Source organism: Hakea prostrata, unplaced genomic scaffold (assembly GCF_041222555.1).
Source record: "Hakea prostrata isolate BN-2017 unplaced genomic scaffold, UWA_Hpros_2 contig_111, whole genome shotgun sequence".
NCBI lineage: Eukaryota > Viridiplantae > Streptophyta > Magnoliopsida > Proteales > Proteaceae > Hakea > Hakea prostrata.
In genome coordinates this window covers 138,072-165,347 of record NW_028291230.1, presented here as the reverse complement: position 1 = coordinate 165,347, position 27,276 = coordinate 138,072, and the positions used below count along the sequence as shown (strand labels likewise).

At 35.7% G+C, this 27,276-nt stretch overlaps 2 protein-coding genes across 2 annotated transcripts in view; both read left to right on the top strand.

Annotated features, from left to right (window-relative positions):
• The first annotated feature begins 4,555 nt into the window (after positions 1-4,555).
• Positions 4,556-6,573, top strand: LOC148998849 (uncharacterized). Its single transcript, XM_089141670.1, has 4 exons — positions 4,556-4,591; positions 4,924-5,455; positions 5,582-6,189; positions 6,463-6,573. The coding sequence occupies exons 1-4, from the start codon at positions 4,556-4,558 to the stop codon at positions 6,571-6,573; spliced, it is 1,287 nt and encodes a 428-aa protein (XP_088997796.1).
• A 6,105-nt stretch (positions 6,574-12,678) lies between these two features.
• LOC148998848 (gamma-glutamyl peptidase 5-like) overlaps positions 12,679-27,276 on the top strand; it is a 71,976-nt gene continuing 57,378 nt past the window's right edge. The window contains exons 1-4 of the mRNA XM_089141669.1: positions 12,679-13,055; positions 13,812-13,976; positions 14,372-14,539; positions 14,633-14,730. Of these exons, the coding sequence (XP_088997795.1) occupies positions 12,738-13,055; positions 13,812-13,976; positions 14,372-14,539; positions 14,633-14,730 (749 nt within the window). The 5' untranslated portion in view covers positions 12,679-12,737. The remainder of the gene's footprint in view (positions 13,056-13,811; positions 13,977-14,371; positions 14,540-14,632; positions 14,731-27,276) is intronic.

The window sequence follows — 27,276 nt, the reverse complement described above, 5'->3', positions numbered from 1 at the left end:
TTAGCATGATTATTAGTCGCAGTTGTGTGCAGTCTTACAAGCATGTGTTATGAAGCATACATCAGAAATGAAGTGAGCCATCTGGCTTGATCTTTCTTAACCCATAAGTAAACAGGGAGGTAGGTTGTTCACTTGTTCTGAACAGATTGGAATAATTTCTAGGAAGCATTAAGGCAAGAACTAGAGGAGTCAAAATGTTGGGGTTTGTAAACTCCCAATCTATTTGGTAATTCAGTAGAGTGTCTGGAGTCTTGACAATGAAAATGCAAGGATCGTTAGTGTGATAGTCATGTTTTTAGGCTCCCTGGGATGTTTTTCTCTCCTCCACAACTTAGCTTTGCTTTGCAAGTCTTCTAGGTTGAACTTCTCTATAGCCGCAGGTCAATGTGACTTTCTGATTTTTGTTTATTGGATTTTGTTTGGGGGTTGGATGCTTTGTTTTCAGAGTTCTTCCAAGTGCTAAAAGTGACTGGCAAATTAATGTTTATTATGAACTAGACATACAAATAGGCAATGGCCTGAGAAGTAGGGAAGTGTAATGCTTCAAACACCTATCACTCAATTAAACCCCTAGAAGCACTAAACACATGCTGAGATTACTGATTGCATGCCAGATAGATGGTGGATACGAACTAGACATACAAATAATTGTATATTTGCCATAAACAGCAGAAAAATCATTAGGGAACAAAGATCAAACATGTCTTGGCATGCCAGGTAAAGAAGCTTGGAAGTTACTTTATTTTGCAGAAATTGTCTAATTAGATCAATAGCAATATTCATATTTGTCTTTTGAAGTCTCTCATTATGTTCAATTCTCTTCCCATCAAAGTTATCATTATCATCTATTTCCATATCTTGTGGCTTAGTAGCCCATCTGGGCTCCTTTTCTGGTGTCAGTTCCAGCAGTCCTTCATCATCTAATGTTGCGTCCAGTAACTGCCATAAAATTGAAAAGACAGACTCAACTGCAAGCATTCCTGGTTCACAAGCTTGAAGACCGAAAATCTGAGAAAGATGATGAAGAACATCATCAATAAATTTCATGATCTTGCTTAACAAAAAGAAATTAGAAATAACTCATGTTCGAGTAATAAAGCACAAAATTGAAGGATAAATTCATTGTGGTAAACATATCGTTGGAAAAAGATATGAGAATACGTAGATTGTGCAATTGTCTTTGCCCAATACATAAATTTTGGTGTCGTAGCAGAGCATATTGTTTGCAAATAACCGCAAGCCACTTAGAATTCAACTTCTTAATGGTAATGCGAGAGTGGAATAATTCAAATTTTGATAACTAATTAATTAAACTAAACCAACGATCCTAATCCATACATGTAATGCAATTGAATTAAGACGAAAAATAAAGCAAACATAACCAACGCATAAATAAAAGACAGGAAAAATAATGCGAACAATAAAAATAAAAGGGAAGTGATCCGAATGTCAGCTCTGGATCGAGGGAAGGGGAGTAATAATAATGACTTTGATCGTGGACCCTTTGCCATAGCTTACAGTCTACCGATCGGGGGAAAGGATATTAAAGAAAAGGGTAAATATCACTTACCTCCCCTCTTAGCTGGACAAATAGCACTTACACCCCCTCTTAGTTGGATAATATCACTTACCTCCCATCTTACCTAGTAAATATATCAAACACCTCCCCTCTGGTAACTTTCTCCGTTAAATATTTTTTTAAAACCTCAAACTACCCTTGGCTAAATATTTTTTTTTTATTTACCCTAAATTACCGTAATCACCCTAATAGTTAAAATACTAAATTACCCTCAATTAAAATAATTATTATAACCAAAACACCATAGTTAAAATTTGAATTATCTTTTATTATTAAAAGCCCTTTTTTTAATTTTTTTATTTTATCAAACAATTAAAAAAACATGTACTACTATCAAGTAAAATTAAAAATGCAATTAAAAAAAAAAAAGGTATGTTGATAAATTAAACACTTACTACTATTTAGGGTTTTTTTTAATTGTTTGATAAATATTTTTTAAAAAGAGTATTACACACTAGGTAAAAATTAACGTGAACATTACACGCTAAATTTAACTGATTAAATAACTCATTAGCTTTTTTTTTAATTGTTTGATGAATATTAAAAAAAAGAAAGTATGTTGGGCTTTTAATAATTAAAGATAATTTGAGTTTTAATTATATATGGTGTTTTAGTTTTAAAAATTATTTTAATTGAGTGTAATTTAGTATTTTAACTGCTAGGGTGATTACGGTAATTTAGGGTTTAAACTAAAAAATATTTTTAGCTAAGGGTAGTTTGGGATTTTAGAAAAATATTTAATGGTAAAAGTTAAATTTAACGGAAAAAGTTAACAGAGGGGAGGTGTTTGATATATTTGCTAGGTAAGAGGGGAGGTAAGTGATATTATCCAACTAAGAGGGGGTGTAAGTGCTATTTGTCTAGCTAAGAGGGGAGGTAAGTGATATTTACCCTAAAGAAAAAGAAATTGTAGAAAGGAAATAACATAAAGTAAATAACAAAGCAAAAATAATAAAAGCAAAAGGGAAACCTTAACCAAAGAAAGGCACGATTGTAGGCATCTTTGATCAAGGACCCAAGGGGAAGGGAGAACAATAATAAATACTGAAATTTAAATCCTAAATTAAAAATATGGAAGGGTAGATAGAAGTGGGAATGGAGGGGAGGAGATAAGATTATTGAAGAATCTTACTTACTTGCATCTTCCAAAAAAAACTTGAATAAACGATTCGAATCTCAACCAACCCTAACAACTAGATCTAGAACAATCTAGATCTGCAATTGCTAGACTCAGAGAGAAAGTGAATCCTCAAACTTGAAACTTGAACTTGAATTTGAAATTGCATTGATAAAACTAAAGGAATTACACTTGCATAAATAAAAAATTACACAACTTCAATCTTCTTAAACATTTAATATAAAAACTAGAACCCACAAATTAATCAAAGAACTAGTGAAAACCTAGAGCACACTAAAGAGAATAGAAAGTGCAAGACTAAAGTAAACTACAGAGAAAATAAAGTGTAAGATTAAAGTAAACTAAAGAGAAAATAAAATGTAAACTAGACCTAAGATTGAGGTAATATTTATAAGAGAAGGAGAATAATTTACAAACAAGGAAATAAAATAATAATACATAATAATACTAATAATAATAATAAGAGTAAAATAGAAAAAGAAAAACAAATAAAGAAAGAGCTAAATTCGTTAGAAATAAAAAGAGAGAAAGAGAGAGAGATTTTGTGGAGGAAAAAAAAATAATGAAAAGATAAAAATAGTGACACGTGAAAAGGGAAAGTGGAGAAATTAAACTAAAAAAACTTTGATTTTGAAATTAACGTGGAGACAAAGTGGGAAAAGGAAAGAGAAAGAAAATAAAAAAATAAAAAATATAAGTGGGTTGGTTATTAAGGAAATAAGAAAGTAAAAAAAATAGAAAGCCGGGAGAGAGAGAAAGAAACTAATTAGAGAAATAAAATCTAACAAAATAAAATTTTCTAAAAAAAAATAGAAAATCTTAGTCTTTGACTACTTGTGGGCCCCATAAAATTTTCAATTACAATAAAAAAAAAAAAATTCTAATCTAATTTTACAAGATATTCTGGAGTTGGCCCATAATTGCATCTCTAGTCCATCATGCTCCAAATTAGGCCCACGTTCGCACTTGAGAATTTGAACGGACCTTTTGACGGTAAAATCGCATGTTTCATACCCAAAACTCCAGATATTCGCTAAAGTCCTAAAAATTCATAAAATCTGCGAAAACAACATAAAACCCAAGGTAGCTCCACTCAAAGTGTGTAAAATGCATGCTTTATGTCCTAAGATTTCACACATAAATGTGTGCAAAGCATATATTTCTAGCCCTGATAAGATCTTATTTCATTGTGAACAGTATTATTAAGATTTCACTTATGTAAGTGTGAAATGTATGTATGAATTTTATTGGTTTCTTTATGTTATAAATTATTGATATTTTATTTGTACAGCTGATAATGGAAGCCGTTGAGGTCCTTGCTAGAGTTGGACTGCAAAAATTGAACTGAAAATTGAATCCAGATTCATGGTTCTTATAAACTTTTACTGTCAACAATATTGTCATTCTGTAATGTTGGTTCTTATGTTTCAAAGGTCATTGCCTGAATTGATAAAGCATTTGAAGCTCAACTATAAACGAGGTAATTAAGATTGTTTATCATTTATGATATTTCTTATTACTCAGTTGAACATTGTTATCTAGAGAACCGATCAGCATTAGAGTTTTTATTTTTTATATATTTTTTTAATCTTGTTATTGTCTTTTATGCCATAATCTCTATTAAGACTTTGCGCTTCCTTTGATCTTCCTTTCTTTGGTCTTCCCTATTCCCCCTTGTGACTATTTTATTCTTTATTTGAGTAATAATGCCTGTTCTAGTTATTTCCATTGTTTTGTTTTCAGCTGTATGAGCAAAATTAGTAAACCAATTCTTTATTCAGCTTGATTACCATATGTTAAAATGAACTGAAAAGTTACTTAATTGATAGAATAAAGTAATGTCAACGAGTGGGTTTTTCAAAGCAATTAATGAGGTGAGTGATAGAAAATATCCTTGAAGATTTAAAAAATAACCCTATTGATATGGTATTTGACACTAATATTTTATACCTTGAAAAAGAGAGTAGCTTTGAATCTTTGATGCATTATAACTTTATAAGGCATGAGTTTTTTGTTTTTTATTTTTAGATTTATTATTGATGAAACTTAGAAGGTTTATAGATATTTGTTTCACATTATTTGGTCTTGGCTCAACTGCTTGCTTAAGTTGGTGTACATTAAAAACATGGGCTGGTATTTCCTTTCTCTATTTCTTCATTAGCTGGGGGTTATTTATTGTTTAACTTTGTCTGGATAAACTTTGCAGTTGGAGGAGTTTCCCAAGAAAATGGCAGAAGGGCATGCTAAGAAGCCTACACCTATAGAGCAGCAACAATCTAATGATCTTGGTCAACATGATAGACAGCCACAGGATAGTGAATGCCTAAGACTTACAGATTCAGATGGTGCTGTCAAATCTGAAAGAGATGGCATTTTCAGCACCGAACTATCTGGGTTCATCACAGAAGGTGATGCCCAAGCTGATCATGGTTCATCTAATGGGACACATAATGAGCCTCTTGTTTCAGCCAAGAATTATGATTTTTTTTCTGCTCATAGAGTTCAGGAGCCTTATAAAGATCAGGACTCCAAGCACTCCGACGATTCTAGTCTTTCTAGATGTGTATATGGTTATTATGATCAGCACCAGAAAGACAAGAGTGAGCTGGATGCTTATTCTGGAAATCATGGAGGACAAGCCTTTGGAATTACTACAGAGCTATCTAGTGCTCTTCATCTGGGACATGACATCCATAATGTCAATAGGAGCACTCTTCAATCTAGTTATTATTCCACAGGTGACTCATGCTTTAATTTTCTGCACCCTACATGTTCATTTTTCGTTTTTGTTTGTTATTTAATTTTCTCTTTCAATGTATGGAGAAATACTAAAAATTATTCTTTGCTTTTGGGTTACATTTTAGATTCCATACACTCAACAACCAACTCAATAAATTCAGCTACTGAAGTTAAACAATCCATGAATGGTAATGTGTCACCTTATTCAAACTTCCCTGAACCTCGCAGCTCTAATGGTCATCGTGTGGAAAATGCACCTTGGCAATCAAAGTCTTTTTCTACAGATTATGGTTTAGATACTAGAGGTTCTTCTGGTCATGTTTCTCAAGATTCAGCCTTATCTGAAGCTGCCAGTCGGCAATCTCGTCCATCTTTCCTTGACTCTCTTAATGTGGCCCGAGTCTCTTCTGTTTCTCACTTCCCAATCCCTAAATCAGGAAAAGTTGTACCATCTTTCCCTAAAAGTTCTAGAGTTCACAGTGTGGATGGTGACAATGGTCTGCCATCATTTACTTCTCCCCAGAAATTTAAAGGATCTGCGACTCTGGGTCCTATTTCGAAGTCAGGAACCCTCAATATACATGAGGTATATGAATTATCGCCAGTGAATTATCCAGTTCCTAGCAGTAATGAGGGGGAATCACTAAGGCAGAATGCAGAGGATGATAGTGTTAAGAAGAAGCTTGAGTTCGTTTCATTGAAGCACAATGAGGACTTCACAGCATTAGAGCAAGTACAAATCTTTTCTCCTTTCTCGTGAACAATATATTTTATATATAATTGTTGAAGTACTAGCTCCGTTTTTTGTGCCTTTTGATGTGGATGACTTGAAAGTCAAGTGGTATTTCCCCAAGAATAGACATTTTGTTACCTCTGTTGAACATAACTACACACTCATGTCATGGCAAGAATCTATCTTTACTTAACCTTCTTTACACCCTCTTCTCGCTCTCTCTCTCTCTCTCTCTCTCTCTCTCTCTCTTATGTTATTTCTCTTTTCATGCAGCATATTGAAGATTTGACACAAGAAAATTTCTCTTTGTTGCGAGCACTTGATGCTTCAGGAACTTTATCAGGGTCATTGGCCACTGAAAATTCATCTCTCAGAAAGATATAACCAGCAGGTGGGTTTATGGAGTACTTCATCACATTGATCAAGAAGAAGCATGGGAAAGACATCAGCAAGGACAATAGGGCAATTGGAAAGCTCAGGATTGTTGATTACATGATTAATCTGTACATTTTGGAAATTTGAATTTGTATTGATGGAATTGGATATTCATTTGAAAATTTGAATTTGGATTGATGGAATTGGATATTCATTTATAAAATTGAATTTGGCTTTTTGGAACCAATTTTTTTTTAATTAAAAAAACCTATCCCGGCATTTTAAAAACGCCGCAATAAGTATTATATGCCGGCGTTTTTAATAAACGCCGGCAATAGTAACATATGACAACGTTTATTAAAAACGCCGGTAATAGAGAAAAACTTCTATAGCGGCGTTTCTTAAGCGCCACAATAACTTATTTTACCGGCGTTTAGCAATATTATGGCACTTCCTTTTTCAACCGCGGCAGTTAATAAATGCCACAAATAGAACCTTATAACTACACTTCCTAAATGCCGGTAAATGTGTCGTCGTAAGTTACTATTACCGGCGTTTGCATTTAGTGCCGCTATAACAATATGGCACTACTTTTGGCCGGCGTTTATGCGGCGTTTTTGAAGCGCCGGGAAAAGTCTACTGCGGCATTTTTAGATTTATGGCAGCAGTTCTTAAACGCCTCCATTGATTTTTTTTTCTTGTAGTGGTGGTTCTACAAACTTCTTCAAGGTTCTTCTACTTTCTTCAGAATTATATGCTTTCTTCAATCTTCTTCTTGTTTCATCAAAGTTCTTTGACTTTTTGACATCATCGCTGACATCATCGCTGACATCATTGCTGACATCATCCTTGCTAGGTGTCAAGATTCTACAATTTCGCCAAGTTGGTTTGAACTTTAATAGCTCAAGGATGAAAGATCACCATGTGTGTGTTGCTCCAAGGGTGGAAAATTGCACTAAAGATTGAGTCCAGATCCTCCACCACATTCCATCCACATGGGCAGATGCTTGCCAAGTTTATATTTTAGAAACATAATCCAAGTTTTAAGCAAATTAACAAATATAGATTTAAACCCCCAAACCATTGTTAACATTTATTTTTTAAATATCATATTAACTTTATTAAACCCAACACCATCTCATAAAATTTGCAATTAATATTCTCTCTCTCTCTGCCTCTTCAGTATTTTCTTCTCTTTTGTCAAATTGTGCCCAAGACAAAACAAGGAACCAAAATGAAGAAAGCAAGAAACAGAAACCAGAGACCGACCAGTTCAGACAGATACCATGTTATGATAAAGACTCTCTCGCGTGAATTGCAAGAGAGACACGTTAGCCAGCCAATGAGTTGGTTCATATTGGTGCAATGCAAATAGTGACTTTTCTTATGAGATGTGCCTTGACCCCATGACGCCCTAAGCTTGAATTGGTTCATATTGGTTTACTTTCAACATTTGTCGTATAAAATCTTGCTTTTGACTCGGTTGTATCAGATTGGCTGGGCTTTTTGCCTTGCATACCTCTCAGTATTTTTCTGAGTTTTAATGTTTAAATTAAGCAACAACGTGACAGCAACAGCATCAGAGTCATTCTTCATAACTTGGAATGACTTCCGTTCATTCAATGTTTTTCACTATTGAAGAAAACATGGATGGATTATTCTTCTTCTTCAATTCCAAAATGTTTTCTTTGCTTTTCTTCAGCTGGTCTCTTTGTCAGCATCAAACTGTCTATTTTCCTTCTACCGTATATTTTTCTCCAAGGAGTCATCATTTCAATATACTCATATGTGATTTAATTAAATTTCAGATTTTTTGCAGTTCACAAATAAAGGTTTCATATTTAAAGAGGAAATTTATTTACACCACTAGTCTGTAAACTACTATTTTCACATTTCCAGGAAATAATTGTATTACATTTGCACTCTCTATGTTTCAAATTATATATCAAATGCACCCTTACTGTTAGAGTAATAGAATTTGTGCGGAGCCATCCATTGCTAGAATTTTAAACCCCAATCTTGTTCAGGCTGAACGAAAAGGAGAAACCCTAAGGCGCCGCATTTTTGAGGCGGATCTCTGCCTCTGCTTCTTCTTCCTCTCCTCCTCTTTCCGCCTTTCTCCTTTCTTTTCATCTACCTCATCTCTCCTATCTCCTCTCTCATCATTTTTCCTTTTTGTTTCTCTCTTCTTTCCTATCTTCTCCCTGTGTTTTTCTTCGCTTCGCGCTGTTCTCCTTGCATTCTCTCCGTTTTTCTCTCACTGCCTCTCTCTTGTTTTCCTCTCTGTATCTTTCTCTTCTTCTTCCTTGTCTTTCTGTTTTCTTTCTGTTTTCTTTCTTTTCTCCATTTCTCTCCATCTGTTTTTTTTCCCCTAACCGGTAGAAGCTTCCGGTTAAAAAAAATAAAAACAACAGGTTGATGCGAGCTTTGGTCATGTGAATCTGGAGTTTTTACTCCAGATTTGGAAGTGCCTCCCACGGATCTGGAAGAACTGTTGTGGCGAGCTTCAGTTGGTGGTTTCCTACTGCTGCTGGTCTCTATGTCTATGGCGAAGTTCGGAACCGAGATCTAGCCTTGTTTGCCCTGAATGAACTCATCCTCTTTTGGATCCACCGCAGCCACAGCCTTCTTCACAATACTAGTGCCACCACCACAATAACCAAGTTTCTGCCTTTGTTGCATGTTTTATCTCCTCCCTTGTCGCGTGTTTTGCTCTGCTCTTGTGGCGTGTTGTATCTCTGCCCTTGTAGTTCGTCCGTCTCCGCCTTTGTGGTATGTCTCCACCTCTTTGGCATTGGTGATGGAGGATACGTTTATCATATCCATTGTGTTTAATTTTTGTTGTGGTTGTTACAACCATTATTCTAAGGGTTTATTGGGCTCGATCCATCCCTTAACCTTGATGACCCTGTCTATTGCATGTACGAAAGCTTGGTCAATTTTCACTTCTTGGTTCAAACTAAACCTCGTGTTTTCATGCATCTGTCTTTTGTATTTCTTTCCTTTTTTGTGAGTGTTCGTATTTCTTTTGAGTTTATGAATTAAGTCTTTAACATTTTACCAAAAAAAAAGTTTGAATAATAGGTTAAGTGATGACTCAACAACATTCACGATACTATTAAAATTCACAAGTCAGCCTCTTCTACCCTCAAACCTATTTTGACATTATGGGGAAAAAAAAGTAAAAAGAAAGAAAGAAAGAAGAGGGAAGGATGAGGAGCAACCATAACTTATTTTTCAATAACTTTTTTTAATTTTTTTCTCATGAAGATTCAACAAGGTAAATACAACCTTTTATATTTAAAGGTAACAGGGTTATGTTATGTGACCGTTCGATGAAGGGTTTGATCGAAACTGGACAGAGGCATTCAAAAACGGGATTTTTGCTTCATCCTTATCTGAATATAATTCTTTTTCCTCTTTTTCTTTCTTTAATCAAATCCCAAATAGAAAATAAGATATTGAGGTATGCAAGGACTCTTTTCCATCTGGACTCTCTCAATAATATCTCTGTAGATTTGATTTAAAATCTCAGCCGTAGATCAAATTTGCCTTCTTTATCTCTTCAATATTTCGGAGTTGGCCCGTAATCACACATCTCTAGCCCATCATGCTCCAGATCAGGCCCATTTTCGCATTTGAGAATTTGAATGGACTTCTTGACGTGTGAAATAGCATGATTCAAGCCCAAAACTCCAAATATTTGCTTAAGTCTTGAAAAGTCCTAAAATCTGCAAAAACAACATAAAACCCAAGGTAACTCCATTCTAAGTGTATAAAATGTATGCTTTATGCCCTAAGATTTCACACATAAATGTGTTCATCATTATGCAATACAATAAATTTCAGAAAATATAAACATATTAACTTGCAAACCCAAGAATATATATGTAATTTATTCTAACTTTCCAAATAGGTTATATCATTCTTTTTTTTTGGGTAAGGAAACAGATTATATCATTCACATGTACTAGTTAAATTTGAAATTTTCTTCTTCCTGTCAGCTAGTTTCCACTGGGTATCCATGATAATATTTTTTCTTTTTGGTCCAAATAATCTTTAAAAATAGATAAGTACATAAATAATTTAGAATTTATTTTTTTTGGGTAATAAGAGTTTAAATCTCTTTGGGGTTAGGTGTGAAGTTTTATTGTATTTTAAGTTATGAAAAAATTAAATATAAACTCCTTGGATTTTGAATCAATTACATATGCTACTCCTAGAAAAATCAAACCCAAATGCCCCCTGTTGTTAAGTGTTGGGGTTAAATGATGATGTAATCAATTAACAAATATATTAAATACACATTTACCCTTCTTTCTAGTGGTGCCTTTTAAAGGAAAAATTACATACAAACCCCTTGGATTTCGAATCAATTATATCTACTAATCCTAAGAAAAAAAATCAATTACAAATGCCCCTCTACTATTAAGTGTTGAGATTAAATGATATTAATGTATTACATCAATTTATGTCTTTCAGGGGTACTAGATGTAATTGATTCAAAATTCAAAGGATCTATGTAATTTGCCCTTTGAAGGGCACCAGAAGTAAGAATGGTAAATTAGGTATTTAATATAGGGGTAGTAGATGTAATTGATTCAAAATTCAGGAAGTCTATGCAATTTCCCTTTGAATGGCACCAGAAGAAAAAAGGGTAAAATGGGTATCTGATATATTTATTAATCGATGACATCATCATTTGACCCCAACACTTAACAAGGGGCATTTGTAATTAATTTTTCAAGGGTATAGTTGATGTAATTGATAAGAAATTCAGGGTCTATAGGTAATTTGCCTGTAAGTTTTATATAAATGTACGTGTAAATTGGCTAGATGAACCTAAGATCCAAAAAAGAAAACTAATAAATAAATAAATTTAGGATTTAAAATATAAATAGAGTTTTTTACATGTAGGTCCTTTAGTGGACCATAAACTAATGTTGGGTCCCCTTAATGCAATATACTACGTGTGGGTCCCAAGTACACTAACACCGTTAGCCGCTGTTAAGTATGTTCAAATTTCAAACGTGAAATGATCAAAGTATCTTTCAAGTTATTTAATACATTGTGCTAATATATGCTTTTAAAAAGAGATAATTGGTCGTTAAGTGTTAATTATATGGTTAAAAAATATATACATCCAAAAAAAGTGAAAAAAAAATACAATAACATAATGTATTAATAACCAGGAGGCACTTTGGTCCCTCTACGTTTGAAATTTGGATATACTTAACAAAGACTAGGACCCAGACGTAATATATTGTATTAAGGGGGACCCAACATTAATTTGTGGTCCACTAATGGGACCACTCGTAAAAAACCCTATGACTTATCATTATTTGAACTGTTCATATTATATACAAAATCCCTTTTAAGAATTTCATCATCCATGATGTAACCATTATATGAATTGAAAAATAAAAAAAATAGAAAAAGTGAAAGTTCCTTGAAGTTCTTAGAAACTTGCTTGAAAATTGGAGTTCCTCGAAAGTTCCTTGAATTTCATTCACCATTGAAAACATTGTATGAATTGAAAATTCCTCCAAGTTCTTGAGAATTATAAATATCTCACAAGTGTTCGTATTACCTATTAATTAAGAAGGAATCCCAAATAAATCTATCCTTTAAAAATCTATACTTGGATCTTTAAAAGCTCCCATTCAAATTCTAAAATCTATTTCTCTTATAAATCCTAAAATTTCCTTCGCAACTCGTCTTTGTCTCTAAAATTATATCAAATCAAAGCGTACTCTCAAAAACGAAAACAGAATTCAAGAGAAAGAATTAGTTTGTTTGAGATGTAATGGAGAACCCATATCATTTTGTAATCGAAAAATAATAATAATAATAATAATAAAAAGATGAAGCAGGCTTATTGGAATAAGACGTCCAATTGACTGAGTTAATTTATCTTTTTCAAATAGGTTGAGTAGAAACCAAGAAAAAGTAATACGGGAACAGCGACCACGATTTGATAGAAGAGAATGAGAGAAGAGAGCGACCTTGTCTGCCTTGTGTTGGGCAAACCGCGTTATGTTTCACATCTCTACAAATACCACCTCGATCGCCCTCTTTTTCACTTCAAAAATATTTCTGAATCTTCTACAGAAGCCTATAGTCCCCATTCCTTTCTATATATCTCTGTCTTGTTTTCTTTCTGTTTCTTGAAAATGGAAGCTACTGGGGAGAAGAGATATGCATTACTGATGGCTGCCAGGGACTCAGACTATGTGAAGAAAGTGTATGGTGGGTACTTCAATGTGTTTCAGAATGCATTTGCAGATGAAGAGGAAACATGGGATATGTTTAGCGTTGTCGATGGAGTGTTCCCTGACTTTGATGGTCTTGATAAGTATCATGGTTTTGTGATCACTGGTAGTCCTTATGATGCTTATGGAAATGACTCATGGGTCTTGAAGCTTTGCTCTCTGCTGCGTAAACTGAACTACATGGGGAAGAAGGTGCTGGGGATATGCTTTGGCCATCAGGTACCCTTTTATCGGGGTTGAGCTCAGAGGCTGAGCAACTAGGGGGGGGGGGGGCTAGATTTTTTTTAAAGTTTTGTACTCTCTTGATTTTTTCCCCCTTAACTTTATTTTCGAAGTGTGAAAGTATAGTATTTGGTCTCATTTTTCAAGAATCCCTAACATTTCGATTCCTTTAATAATAATTTCGATCTTAGGTTTTATTAGTTGGACATTTAGAATTTGTCATTGATTTTATCCAATCCAATCATAGCCATTGAATTTTTTTTTTTAATTAATGGAAATTGATTGTTTTCCTATATTTAGTTAATATACTTCAAATCTATATTTTCTCATACAATTTCTCCATTGCCTTCTCTCTTTCATGATATTTTGAAGTTTTAAATGATAACAAATTTAATCATATAATTTTAGCCCCTATGCTTTATTTGAATATATTTTTAATAATTTACTTATGATTGTGTTATTAATATTTTAATTTTCTTATTAACTTACCTATATTTATTGTAGACCCCACATCCAAATATGATAAAATAATTTAGAAATAAGACCCACATGGGCCCATACAATATATGATGAACATGCATTTGTGCTTGCCCGACGGGGAAGTGATCCGGATTCCGGACTCATTATTTGCCCCCCTCAATGTTTAATCCTGACTCTGCCCCTACTTGAGTTACTTCTTGTACTTTCTCAAAAAGTTCTTCTCTTTCTTGTTTTGGCATTTACATCTTGTGTTTTGCTTGTTTCATTGACTAGGTGTTGTGCCGAGCACTGGGTGGTAAGGTTGATAGAGCTTGTGGTGGATGGGACCTTGGGTTAAGGGAAGTCAACATGGTTGGGGAGTTGCCCCCCTATAGCATCTTTGATGGCCTACAAGAGATTCCATCCGCTCTCACCATTATTGAGTGTCACCAAGATGAGGTACATACCTTGGTCACCCTCCCTCTCTCTCTCTCTCTCTCTCTCTACTATGTTTGTGTGTACATAGCTCCAAATTTTCTATGGTATAGCCTGTGATTTTGATCATTCTATTGGGTTGACTGCTTATTGGGTTAAGGTGTTAAAATGAATACCAAGAAATCACAAACATAAACAAAAAACAAATTGAAGGGAACATAGAGATTTAAAACTCAATGACTCCACTCAATCCCCTACTTTATTTTTCCTATAGAATTTATTGGAAAGCAAGAATCCATGTAGCTGACCCTATTTAGTCAATTTAAAGTTTGTGTTGTTGCTATTGTTGATTTATCACTTCATTTCATATGAATGTAGAATTTATGTAGCTACTAATAAGATTTAACTCAATGGAACAGGTGAGGGAGGTCCCATTGGGTGCCAAAGTGATTGCCTTCTCTGACCAAACAGGAGTGGAAATGTTTGTGCTTGACCACCACATATTAGGCATTCAAGGCCATCCTGAATACACCAAAGACATCTTATGTAATATAATCGATCGTCTTACTAGCAACAACTCCATAAAGGTAAATAATTGCTTCTGTTATGCTATTTCATTAGCACGGTTCATACCCTTTTGAAGGAAAAACTTAATTCATTTTTTTATTTTACTTTTACAGAAAGAATTTGCTGAGAATGTGAAATTAAGTTTGGAGCTTGCGGAACCAGATAGAAAATTTTGGTTGAAGATTTGCAAGAACTTTCTAAAGGGGGGGAAGTTTTTTGTGCTTAATTTGATTTGCTCTGTCCGATGGTCAATCCAATGTAATAGATTTTACCCCCAAAAAAAAAACCAATGTAGTAACTTTTTTACACAATTTATTCTAGGAATAAGTATATATATCTAAAATGAAGATCTCCTTCATTTTATTGTAATAAAAGAAAGTAAGACGAACTTTATTCTCTGTAATAAAAGAAAGTTAGAAGGAAGATATCTTCGTTCATTGTAATAAAGACAGGTGTTTATATTTAGTTGCATTATTTAATTAAAATCTTACTCATTTTGTCTTCGGGTTGGGAAAAATAATTTGCTTCCATCTTGTTCTCTCTCATTCATCTATGGTTGTGCATGTCTTCTTCTTCATTTTTTTTTATTTTTTTGAGGAAAATTTCACGGACACCTTGAAATGAGAAACAAAAGTCATAGACACCCCAAAAGTCTCTTAAAATGGCAACCGCTCCTTTTTTTTTTTTTTGTGAAAATAGTAAATTGAATTAGAGAAAGAGGCAAATATATAAATGGTGTTATAAAATAAAGGAGATATATTGAATACAAAGAAAAAAGATAAGATGAGTTCAATTATTCTATTGAGTTAATCATTACATATTTATAATAAAACTAGCATCTCCTCTGATATGGTAATATCAGAGTTTACAAAGAAATACAATATATGATTCTCACACACAATAAGATAATCTTGATATGGAAAGATAAATTGTGCCCAAGATAGAAGGTACATAGAATAGAAATATTGACTGTCAACATTGTATAATGAGATGGTTGTGATCTTCAATAATATGGGAATATGAATCACCAAGATTGCATCATGAGGTAGTTGAGATCTTCAATTAGAAGTAAAATCTCTTTGGGGGTACATTCATAAATAAATATTATTTATAACACTCCCCCTTGGATGTCCATCACTAGATAATGTACCTCGTTAAAACCTTACTAAGAAAAAAATCTTTTGGGAAAAAATCTTAGTGAAGGAAAAAGAGTATACATATCTAAATAATACGTATTTGTAGCTGTCTCATTAAAAACCTTACCAGGAAAACCCAGTGGGACAAAACCTTGGTTAAAGGAAAAAGAGTGCAGCACTTATTTTACTCCCCCTAATGATAACATCATTGAGTATCTTTGAATACGCACATTCCAATATCATATAATAGCTTCTAAAACTTTGAACTCAACAATGCTTCAATAAATAAATTTGCCAAATTATCATTTGAACGAATTCAATAAACATAAATTTTACCATTTCATTGAAGATCATGAATAAAGAAGAATTTCGGTGAAATATGTTTTGTTCTATCTCCTTTGATGTATCTTCTATTCAATTGAGCTATGCATGCTGCATTATCTTCATATAATATTATTGAAACTCCTTCTTCTAGTAGAAGACCACATGCATTCTGAATGTGTTGTATCATTGATCTTAACCAAATATATTGTTGACTTACTTAATGAATCAATATTATCTCTGTATAATTTGAAGAAGTGACAACTATAGTTTTTGAACACCATAAAATAGCTAACATTTACTTGAAAATAAATAGCATGTTTGAGATCTAGGTTTATGTAGATCAGATAAATATCCTACATCTACATAACAAATAAGTTGATGTCCACATTAATAAAATAATATCATGTCAATAATTTCTCGAATATATGTTTTATAACATTTCAGTGTCTTCATATTGGAGAAGAGATAAATCTCGCTAATACACTTATAGAAAATGATATATCCGATTGTGTATTATTAGTAAGATATATTAATGTCTTGGTTGCACTTAGATATGGTACTTCAAGACCAATAAGTTCTTCATGTTTTCATGGAGTTGAAATGAATATTTTATTTATGTTAAACGATTTTACAACCATTGGAGTACTCAATAGATATATTTTATCCATGTAAAATCGCTTCAAATCCTTCTCTATAGAAGTTAATTGATGAACGAATATTCTATTCGTCAAATGATCAATGTTTTGTCTCTCCAAGATCTTTCACTTCAAATACCTTCTTCAAATAGTATAATGATTTTGGAAGCTCTTCAGGAATTTCAATGATACTTAAATCATCATCTTATACACTTATCAAAATTAAATACATATCCTTTAATAAAGGCACAATAATGAATTGGATCATTTTTATACTTTTCATTTAGTAAATATCCACTAAGGAGATTATACCATATATGCATTGATCATCTTTAAAGCCTTAATGAATAAATTTCTATAAATTTTTATATGCTTCAGTCATTTTGAATCATTCAGGGATTTTCATATAAATTTCACACTCGAGTGAGCCATATAAATAGGCTGTAATAATATCCAATAGCTGCATGTCAAAATTTTCATATATTGCCAAATTAATAAGATATTTGAAGGTGATTATTGCATCCACCACAAAAGAACATGTTTCCGTTTATTCAATGCTAGACCTCTGCGAAAATTCTTGTGCCATAATTCACACTTTATATATCGCAATTTCATTCTTTTTCTCATTTCATTTTTCGCATGAAAACTCATTTGTACCCAACTGGCTTTATACCTTCAGATATTGAACTACAAGTCTAAAAACTTTAATTTTTCAAATGAATTCAATACTGATTGAATTGTGTCTTTACGTTGGCCAATCATTTCTTCATTTACATTCATCAACAAATTTGTGTTTAAGATCCTTGTCTTGTTGCATTATTTTAATAATAATATAATATGCAAAAATGTTGTTGACAACTTTATATTTTTGGTTCCATCTTTTTCCTGCAATGACATAACTAATCGAGATCTCTTCATTATTTTCAGGTACCTGAACCTCTTTTGGGGTTTTATAGAAAATTATGCCTTCAAGATCTTCATAATCAATTGTCTCCATATTATGACCATCTTGATCATTTATTCCTTTCATTTTCTAGGATTTTATCCTTAGAACCGATTGATCTTCCACCTTTTTAAACGTGATTTAATTTCATTTACACTGATAGATTGTCCTACTGGGACATTAATTGGAGCATTTACAGCTGGAATATGAGATTTAATAACTCTTAGCAAGTCAGCAAATCTGGCAGTTGATTCATAATATTTTGTGAATGCATTATCTTCTGAACTTCAGGTTCACATTGCGCAGTACAAGGATCTAAATGAGGTAATAATAATGCAATATAATCAATATCTTTTTCCAACTTTTTATTTTCTCCCCCTCATGTTGGAAAAACTAATTCATCAAAATAATAATCAGTAAATATTGCTTTAAATAAATCTCCTATTATTGGCAAGATATTGAATTATATAAGGAGATTCATATCTAACATATATTCCTAACTTTATTTGGGGACTCATCTTTGTGCACTGTGATGGAGCAATTGGAACATAAGTTGCATGTTTAAAAATTTTAAGATAAGAAATATTTGGCTTCTGACCATAAACCAATTGTAATAGAGAGAATTTATGACAACATTTTGGCCTGATGCGTACAAATGATGCTTTGTTCTCATAAACAATGGTTTAGCTATTACTTGGATACATTTAATAAATGATTTTACCAAACCATTTTAGATATAAATATGAGCAACATACTATTCAATTGTGATCTCAATTATTATACAATAATCATAAAGCCTGAAATGTAAATTCACCAGCATTATCAAGACAAACCGTCTTTATTTTATAATCCTTAAATTATGCTCTTATTTCATTACTTGAGCAAACAATCTCGCAAATATCAAATTGCGAGTTCATAATAAACATACATGTGACCACTTTATAGATGCATCTACTAAATATCATAATTATATGAATGGTGTCACACCCCGCCCGCCAGGCCCGGTTACCCGCTCGACAACCCGTGGGTGCGAACCGTCACAGGATCCATGGTTTTAGTCTATCAACAATAATATATACAAATACAGATAATCAAGAGCAAGAAAAGTGCAATAATCAATAAAAAGGTTACAACAGTCCAAATACTCCAATAAATATCCAAGAAAGAATCAAAGGAAAGAATCAAGAATCGAATGTAATATCGAGTTCAGTGGAAGCAAAATAAATAACTAAATAATCTTCTTTCTGGTTTTCTTTTCTAAATCTAAAAACGGGTTTTTTTTTCTAAATTAACAAGCAGAGGGGTCCTCCAATCTTTCTCCATACGATCATCAAAATTCTGGCAATCTGCCTCCGTCGGCCATCAATGGTGCTAAAAGTGCACACAAGCATCTTCAGGAGGCTTCATGCTCTGCAAGTTCATGTATCACTGTCTGTGTCACATCAGCTTCATACGAGAATGTTTTTTCATATGAATCATCTCCAACTTCCGACATTGTGCAACCATCTGTACAGTTTATATAATACATACAATGAAAGGAATGAGTTCCAACAAACTCAGTAAGGAACAGACAATTCTCATATATATGTCAATACAATCCACAAATGCATTTATGAAATGATATGGATGATATGCAGAAATATGAATGCTACTAAGATCTAACTATGCAAGTCTCTAACAGCCGACATGCTTTAAGATATACACCAGCCCTCCTTTGGGTAAGTCTCATCACTCTGATCCGGCAAGGACTAGTTACCTTTGTAGGGATCCTGGGCAAAGGGGTAAGTCCACACCTGGCTCTCAAACCATGGCTAGGGGTTAACTCAGCACTCTCTCACCACGACCATTGGCAATGAGTACTGGTGCATGTTGGGGTTTCTAATCCAATGCAAGTCATAATGGTAACATACTATATGGAGTCTAGATACTTCCCCTATGGCACCAACCAACTCGGTTCAGTATCCTTCGCAAGCTAGGAGTGAGAACCCTCACGGACTGGCTACCGCTGTTGGACTCCATTCCTTAACCCTATGGTCATCCACATATTATTGGGGCAGATGCTCTCATGGCTCCTCACGACACCCGGTCCATTCCTTGGACGTCCATGAGCCCAACCCTAACATATGCAACCCTACCATTACATGACCAATAGTGGACCACTGATTCTCCGCACGGACTGGTTACCACTATAGGATGAAACATAGTCACGTCACCATTGTCACGGGTCACCCGGCTTCAATTCCCCTGCCGAAAGGGTAATAACATATGGGGTACCTAGCCATGCAATTCTAGACTCTCCTAAGTATGTCATCCAGTAATCATGATAGTGCTAGAGGCATCAGTGAGCATGTGTCCCATACTACAGCCCTCTAATATCTCTAGCCAAGATATCCCAATGGAATATCCATTCCATCACATCTACACTACATCACTCATTATCATATCATGAACAGTTGTGCAATATCATAAAAGATGAAGTACATTAAGGAACACCACAAACAACGAGTATACAATAAGATTCACATGCTTTATACAATTACAACAAGTTATATGATCAAAGAATAGTAAATAGAATAGCTGAATCATCATGTATATGTAATTGCATATAAACAAGAATGCATGTCCTTACCTGTAATTATGTAAAATTCCTCTAACTTGAATTCCAGAAACTATTATAAGACTTTTACTTGAAATAGAGAACACCTAGGCATAGGGTTACAAGAATATATAAGAGTCAAGAGTCAAAACAAATCCAAAATCAAACTTACACAGACACTGGAAACCAGCCGGTCACTTGAGCCGGTCGCTTAGGTTGAGCGACCGCCACTAGTGACCGCCCCAAAAATAGAGAGTTTCAATCCGAAACTCAGCTTCTGATCATCCGTTTTCAATATGGATTTCGAGTGATCATGACCTAAGTCTCGAATCTAACACTCCTAAAGACAATAGTTGAAGGGAAACCTAACAATCATCATAAATGGATTACCCAAACACTCTCCCCTTGACTGGATCTATCCATTAACAAATGCAGGGATTCGTTTCTGGACAGGATCTCATCAAGAACATTGGAAAGGGAGATACAACAAATCAATTGGGTAACCACTAACAAAAGGGGGATGGGTTCATATCAATTAGAGGTTAAAAAGAAGAGAATTGCAGATGGAGATTCATTACCTTAACCAGAATCACCAAGAATAGAAGAGAAAAGGTTCAATATCATTAACAGCAATTTGCCCACCTTCCAGCATGTTTCCACTGCTGCCTAATCGCCCAAAATAGCAATCCCGAACATAATAATGCGTTAATAGGGTGAGGGATGCTATTTATAACGAACAGGGGGCAAAATAGGGCAAAACCCCGAAAACAGAACTGGGCGGTCGCTTGGTTTGATCGACCGCCACAAGCAACCGCCCCCATGTATATTGCTATACAAGGGTGCTTTGCTCATGGGGTTGAAGACCAAGTACAACCTAACCCAAATGAAGACATGGGGGAGATCTTAGTCCGAAAATGAATCTCAATAGGTCAATAATAAAGGGGTTAGGGTTTCATCAAACATGGCTCTCATGGAAGGGCTAGGGAGAATCAAGATTCACCCTAGGGAAAGAGAAACAAAGAGTGCACAATCTAAAAGGGTGTTGGGGAGTTTCCAACAGATAAAAGAACATTAGGGTTTCAGATATGGTTGCCTCTCATGAGAGTTGGTTACCTCTCATGAGAGTTACTGTCACGCCCTCCCAGCCGGTACCCTATCTGGCATACCCGAGAGTGTGATCCACAGCCCGAAGATCAGGTATCGAGTGATCAACCTCCCACATAAACAATAACATAATCATGAACAACCATAACAAGAGTGCGGAAGATAAATCATAGATTCAATAAAGAAAGAATGAATCGTAAACGAAACGGAATAATAGATATAATCAGAGTGTCAACAGATAAGTAAAGTGAAGCAAAAATCCCACTTTACATCCAGCGGAAAAGTAGCTCGAAAGAATAAACTAGATAAAAGCTAATCCCAGTAGCAAGTACATTGGGTAACTAAATTATTCTCCACTTTGTAGACGACATCCTTGTAGGTGTAGATCTCATAAATAGCACAAGGACGCTTCCACTCAATGGTCGGACTAAGCATCGTACGGAGCATAACCACCCGTGGGATCTTCAGAGTAATTGTGGTAACCGCAATCACCTTCCTGGAGATATGTCTCTTCGCCTTGCGCTTCCTCATAGGGACCGTCATAGTATTCCGTACTGCAGGATAGTCTAACAACATTGTACAATAAAGGAATGAGTTTCAAAGAAACTCAAGAAGGCGCTTAAAATCCATAATAACATAAATGGCAGAATTCCAGAACAAACATAAATGCAATATGATATGAGACAAACAATGAATGAATGATTCTAACTCTATGTATGCTGGTCTCTATTGGCAGACATGCTTTAAGTCATAGCACCGTACTTCTTTAGGAAAGTCCACTCACATCCTCAACCATTTAAGATATCTTGGATTCCCTCCAACCATTTAAGATATCTCGGGCGACCGATTGGTAATGGGTCCTTCATCCCTCAGGACAAACCTTGGCAGGGGGTTAAGTCAACACACTCTCTCACAACCATTTGGTATAAGTACTGGCGCATGTCAGGGTAATACCTAGCCAAATGCAAGTCTTCTACTTGGTTACATCAAGTCGATCCAGATACTTCCATTCCTCGTCCCTGACGATCCTTCCCGGTATCCTTCACACTAGAGTCCTCATAGTCCCTGACTACGGACTCACCAACCCTATCGATCATCCACATATGGTAAACGGGAAGCTCTCACGTCCTTTCACGGGTTGGTTACCGGTCTTAAGCGCCCGTGAGCCCAAGTCTAACCATATGCAACCCTACCAATAAATGGCCCCCACAATGTGATTCCTGTCCTCTCACGGGTTGGTTACCGGTCTTGAGCGCCCATGAATCCCCATTGCTACCACGGGTCGTTCGGTCTCAATACCCCTCCGATTAGGGTCTGACATAACAGGACATCCTAGCCAAACACTACTAGACAATCCTATATATGTCATCCAACAGTTTAGGAAGGTGTCCAGAGGGCATCTCCGGAAACATCCCATAATATTCCCGTAGTAGTCCAAGGACAGAAATGTCAAAAGGACACCTCTCCTTTCCAAACCATACGTAAGCATACACATGCATCAATTCATATCATCACATATATGGTAACTCCATATATGGAAAGAAATCAATATTTACAATCATTTGTATAACATTGGTAAGTAAATCATACATGAATCAATTCAATATGAATAAGTAATGCTACTGTAATCAAAGTTATGCAACAGTAGTATATCATTGTAAGAATCTAATTTAAGAAACATATTAATGATATTCAAATATAGAAACTAGATTCATGCTATCTATGTAATTAAGGAAATAACCATCCTTACCTTTTATAACTCGCAAAGAATCCTAAGAAATCAAGATCGATCTTGGCAAACTTGAGAAGAAGGTCCTAAACAAGTATATACAACATATTAGGAAAGATCCCTAACAGAAAATATAGCAAAACATCCGAAACAGACCAATTCTGGAGTTGCTGTACTCATTGGTCGAGTGGATTGGTCGAATGGTCCAACGACCAATCAACGACCAATGCAGACAGTAGCTTATAAAATCAGAGTTTTGAGATATGAAATCCGAATTTGGTGGTTCAAAAGGGTACTAATCAAGGGGTAGACTACATCAGTAGTATTCTAGCATATAGGGGACCTCAAAACACTAATCAAATCAAGGTATCAAGATCCAAATTAGGAAACAAAAAGTTACCATAAATAAATCAAACATGGATCTTGATGAATTTTGAAATAGAAAACAAGGACAAGAACAATAGGAGGATGGATCATTGCTTTCGGTAATGAAAACATGAAAACATGCATAGGTCTTCATGGAATAAGGCTTAGAAGCATAAATCTAAATAAGGAAATAAAACCTACCATATATGTACTATCATGCATCATGAAGAACACATAGTAAGGTAGAAGAGAACAACTAGAATTCTATGGATTATGGATCATAGAAAGAAAACACAACCATTAACCACTAACATGATCAATGAAAGAAGATCCAAAGAGATCGGAATTCAGATTAGGAAATTAACAGAGATTAAATCATGGTTTGATCATGAATCCTTCAAAAGCTTGCAATGATCATGGTTAAGATCATTGTTCTAGCCTTAAATCCTTAGGATGATCATGAGAACATGTTCGAGAGATGTTTGCAACAGAGGATGCAGCATCTCTTCTACTGTCTCAACTCAAAAAGGAAAGAAAAACAAAGATGGAGGAGAAGAAGAGAGAGTAGACATACCTTTTGATGCAAAAAAAGAAGAGTTCCGACGAAGATCCGCCAAGAAAACTCCAAGGATGCAAGAGAGATGACTTGCAGAGGTCTTTGGTCTGCTCCAGAGGGTTTGGAGGCAGCAAATACGAAGTGGACTCGAGGTTAGACTTAAATAGAGCAAGAATCAACCTAATTGCCAAAGACAAGCACCCATTGGTCGAGTGGATTGGTCGACTGGCCCAGCCGACCAATCAGTCGACCAATGCATGATGAAGAAGGCCAAAACAGGGAATTGAAGGCCCGTGATCAAATCCAAACCTAAAGAGGTTTTGCACACAAGTCAAGTGACTCACCTAGTAGGTAGAAATGCCTTCAAACCAAGATAGAGAGCACTCCAAGTCCATCAACTAATTAGATCTTCACCAGGATTCTGTTTCCATAAATAGAACCTCATCATCAACCTTCATGGATTCAAAGCCGACACCAAGTCCTCTACCGGGATGGCCCAAAGCTGACTTCTTACTTTACTTCGGGTCATCGGACCTACAAATAACAAGGTTTCCGGGTCAAGGTTAGGGCTGGGTTTCACATTCTCCCCCCTTAAAGAAATTTCGTCCCCGAAATTGAAAGCGTACTCGTGCTTCCAAAGAGGTAAGGAAACTTCTCCTTCATGTCTTCTTCCTTCTCCCAAGAAGCTTCTTCAGGGGTATGGTTCTTCCACCGAATCTTCACCAAAGGAATGGCGCGATTCCGCAGCCGCTTGTCCTTCCTATCCAGGATTTCGGCCGGTTCTTCATCATAGGTCAAATCAGCACTAAGTCCTTCAGTGTGCTTGCTGCAAAATGTGTTCCGGATTCTCTATGTATTTTCGGAGCATCGAAATATGAAACACATTGTGCACACCAGCAAGAGACGGAGGTAATGCTAATCGATACGCAACAGTCCAACCTTTTCCAAAATCTCGAAAGGTCCAATGTAACGAGGGCTAAGCTTTCCCTTAACATTGAATCTCATCACACCCTTCATTGGTGAGACCTTCAGTAAAGACTTTCTCTCCAACTTGAAATTCCAAATCGGTCCTTCTCTTATCAAGATAAGATTTCTGTCTCGATCAAGGCACTTAATCCTTTCTCTTATCATATCTACCATAGCACTTGTAGCTTCAATCATCTCAGGACCTAAGACTTTTCTTTCACCTGCCTCTAGCCAAAGACAAAGGTGTCCTACAAGTACTACCATACAAAGCCCCGAATGGAGCCATGCCTATTGTTGCTTGATAACCGTTGTTATAGGCAAACTCAACCAAAGCTAGGTGTTCATCCCAATTACCACCCATATCCACCACGCAAGATCCGAGCATGTCTTCCAATGTCCGTATTGTCCGCTCGGATTGTCCATCGACCGTGGATGATGAGCTGTACTCAAGTTCAATTGGGTTCCCAAGGCCTTCGCAAACTATTCCAAAACCTTGAGGTGAACCTAGGATCACGATCCGAAACAATACTCAATGGCACACCATGCAGACGAACCACATTATCCACATAAAGCCTTGCTAGCTTATCCAGAGTATGAGTGATCTTCATAGGAATGAAATGGGCTGATTTGGTCAACCTATCAACAATCACCCACACAATGGTCATTGCCTTTACTTGTCCGAGGCAAGCTAGTCACAAAGTCCATGGAGATATCTTCCCACTTCCAACTAGGAATAGGAAGGGGTTGAAGTAATCCAGATGGAGGTTGTCGGACGGCTTTCACACGTTGGCAAGTCTCACACTTGGCAACAAAATCGTCAACATCCGCCTTTAGACCAATCCACCAAAAATGTTCCTTCAAGTCCTTGTACATCTTGGTGCTTCCCGTGTACAAGAAAAGACCGACCGGTGTGCTTCCTTCAATATTTCATTCTTAACTTCATCGTTTGCAGGCACACACAGTCTTCTCCTCTAAACAACAAAGCACCATCCATGGATATACCAAAGTCGGGGTCCGACTCAGATTCGAAGAAATCTTCTCAACTTTGGTCAAAAACTCTTGATCGAACTCAGCAGGCAACAATCTTATCTCTAAGACCAGATCTTGCCGTCATGGCAGTAAAGAATAAAATCAGAATTCTCAGGAACGATTTCCAAATCAAAATTCTCAATAGAAGACCACAATGGTAAACTCAAAGCATTCAAATCCAAAGTCTTCTTCTGGTTCTTCCTACTAAGAGCATCGGCAACAACATTTGCTTTCCCAGGATGATACTGAATATCACAATCATAATCGGAGACGAGTTCCAACCATCTCCTTTGTCTCATGTTCAACTCCTTTTGGGTAAAGAAGTATTTCAAACTCTTATGATCCGTGAAAATGGCAATCTTCTCACCGTAAAGATAATGTCTCCAAATCTTCAAAGCAAAGACAACGGCGGCAAGTTCTAGATCGTGAGTGGGGTAATTCCGCTCATAATCCTTCAATTGCCGAGAAGCATAGGCTACGACCTTGCCATGTTGCATCAGTACACAACCCAAACCAATCTTTGACGCATCGGTATAAACTGTCATACCACCGGAACTATCAGGTATAGTCAAAACCGGGGCACTTGTCAATCTATCCTTCAACTCTTGGAAATTCTTCTCACAAAGGCGCCCGACCAAACAAACTTCTCTTCTTTCCCCGGTCAACTTAGTCATAGGAGCAGCCAACCGAGAAAAGTTCTCAATAAACCTTCGGTAGTAACCCGCCAATCCAAGAAAACTTCTTATTTCCGTTATCGACTTCGGTCTCTCCCAATCAGCCACAGCTTGGACCTTTTCAGATCGACACGAATACCTTCGGCTGAAACTACATGACCAAGGAAAACCACTCTCTTAAGCCGTAAATCACACTTGCTAAACTTAGCAAACAACTTCTTTTCCCGCAACCTTTGCAAAGTGAAACTTAGATGACTCGCATGCTCTTCTTCGCTCTTCGAATAGATCAAGATGTCATCAATGAAAACAATCACAAACTTATCAAGCACATCATGAAATACTCGGTTCATGAGGTCCATGAACACCGCAGAGCATTGGTCAATCCGAAAGGCATGACTCTAAACTCGTAGTGACCATACCGCGTTCGGAAAGCTGTCTTGAAGATATCACTAGACTTCACTTTCAATTGGTGATATCCGGACCTTAAGTCAATCTTTGAGAACACAACTGCACCCTTCAACTGATCGAAGAGATCATCGATTCTGGGCAGTGGATATCTATTCTTGATAGTCAACTTATTCAACTCACGGTAGTCGATGCACAAGCGCATACTACCGTCTTTCTTCTTGACGAACAAGACCGGAGCTCCCCAAGGTGAAACTCCCTTCTCTTCTTTAACTTTTTCCCACCTAGTGTGTC

Bases quoted from the DNA above. Each gene is read 5' to 3' on its own strand.
- LOC148998849 (XM_089141670.1), top strand. From the start codon at position 4,556: ATGTCAACGAGTGGGTTTTTCAAAGCAATTAATGAG. The intron at 4,592-4,923 runs GTGAGTGATAGA...TAAACTTTGCAG, and splicing joins TTTTCAAAGCAATTAATGAG to TTGGAGGAGTTTCCCAAGAA. The intron at 6,190-6,462 runs GTACAAATCTTT...CTTTTCATGCAG, and splicing joins ACTTCACAGCATTAGAGCAA to CATATTGAAGATTTGACACA.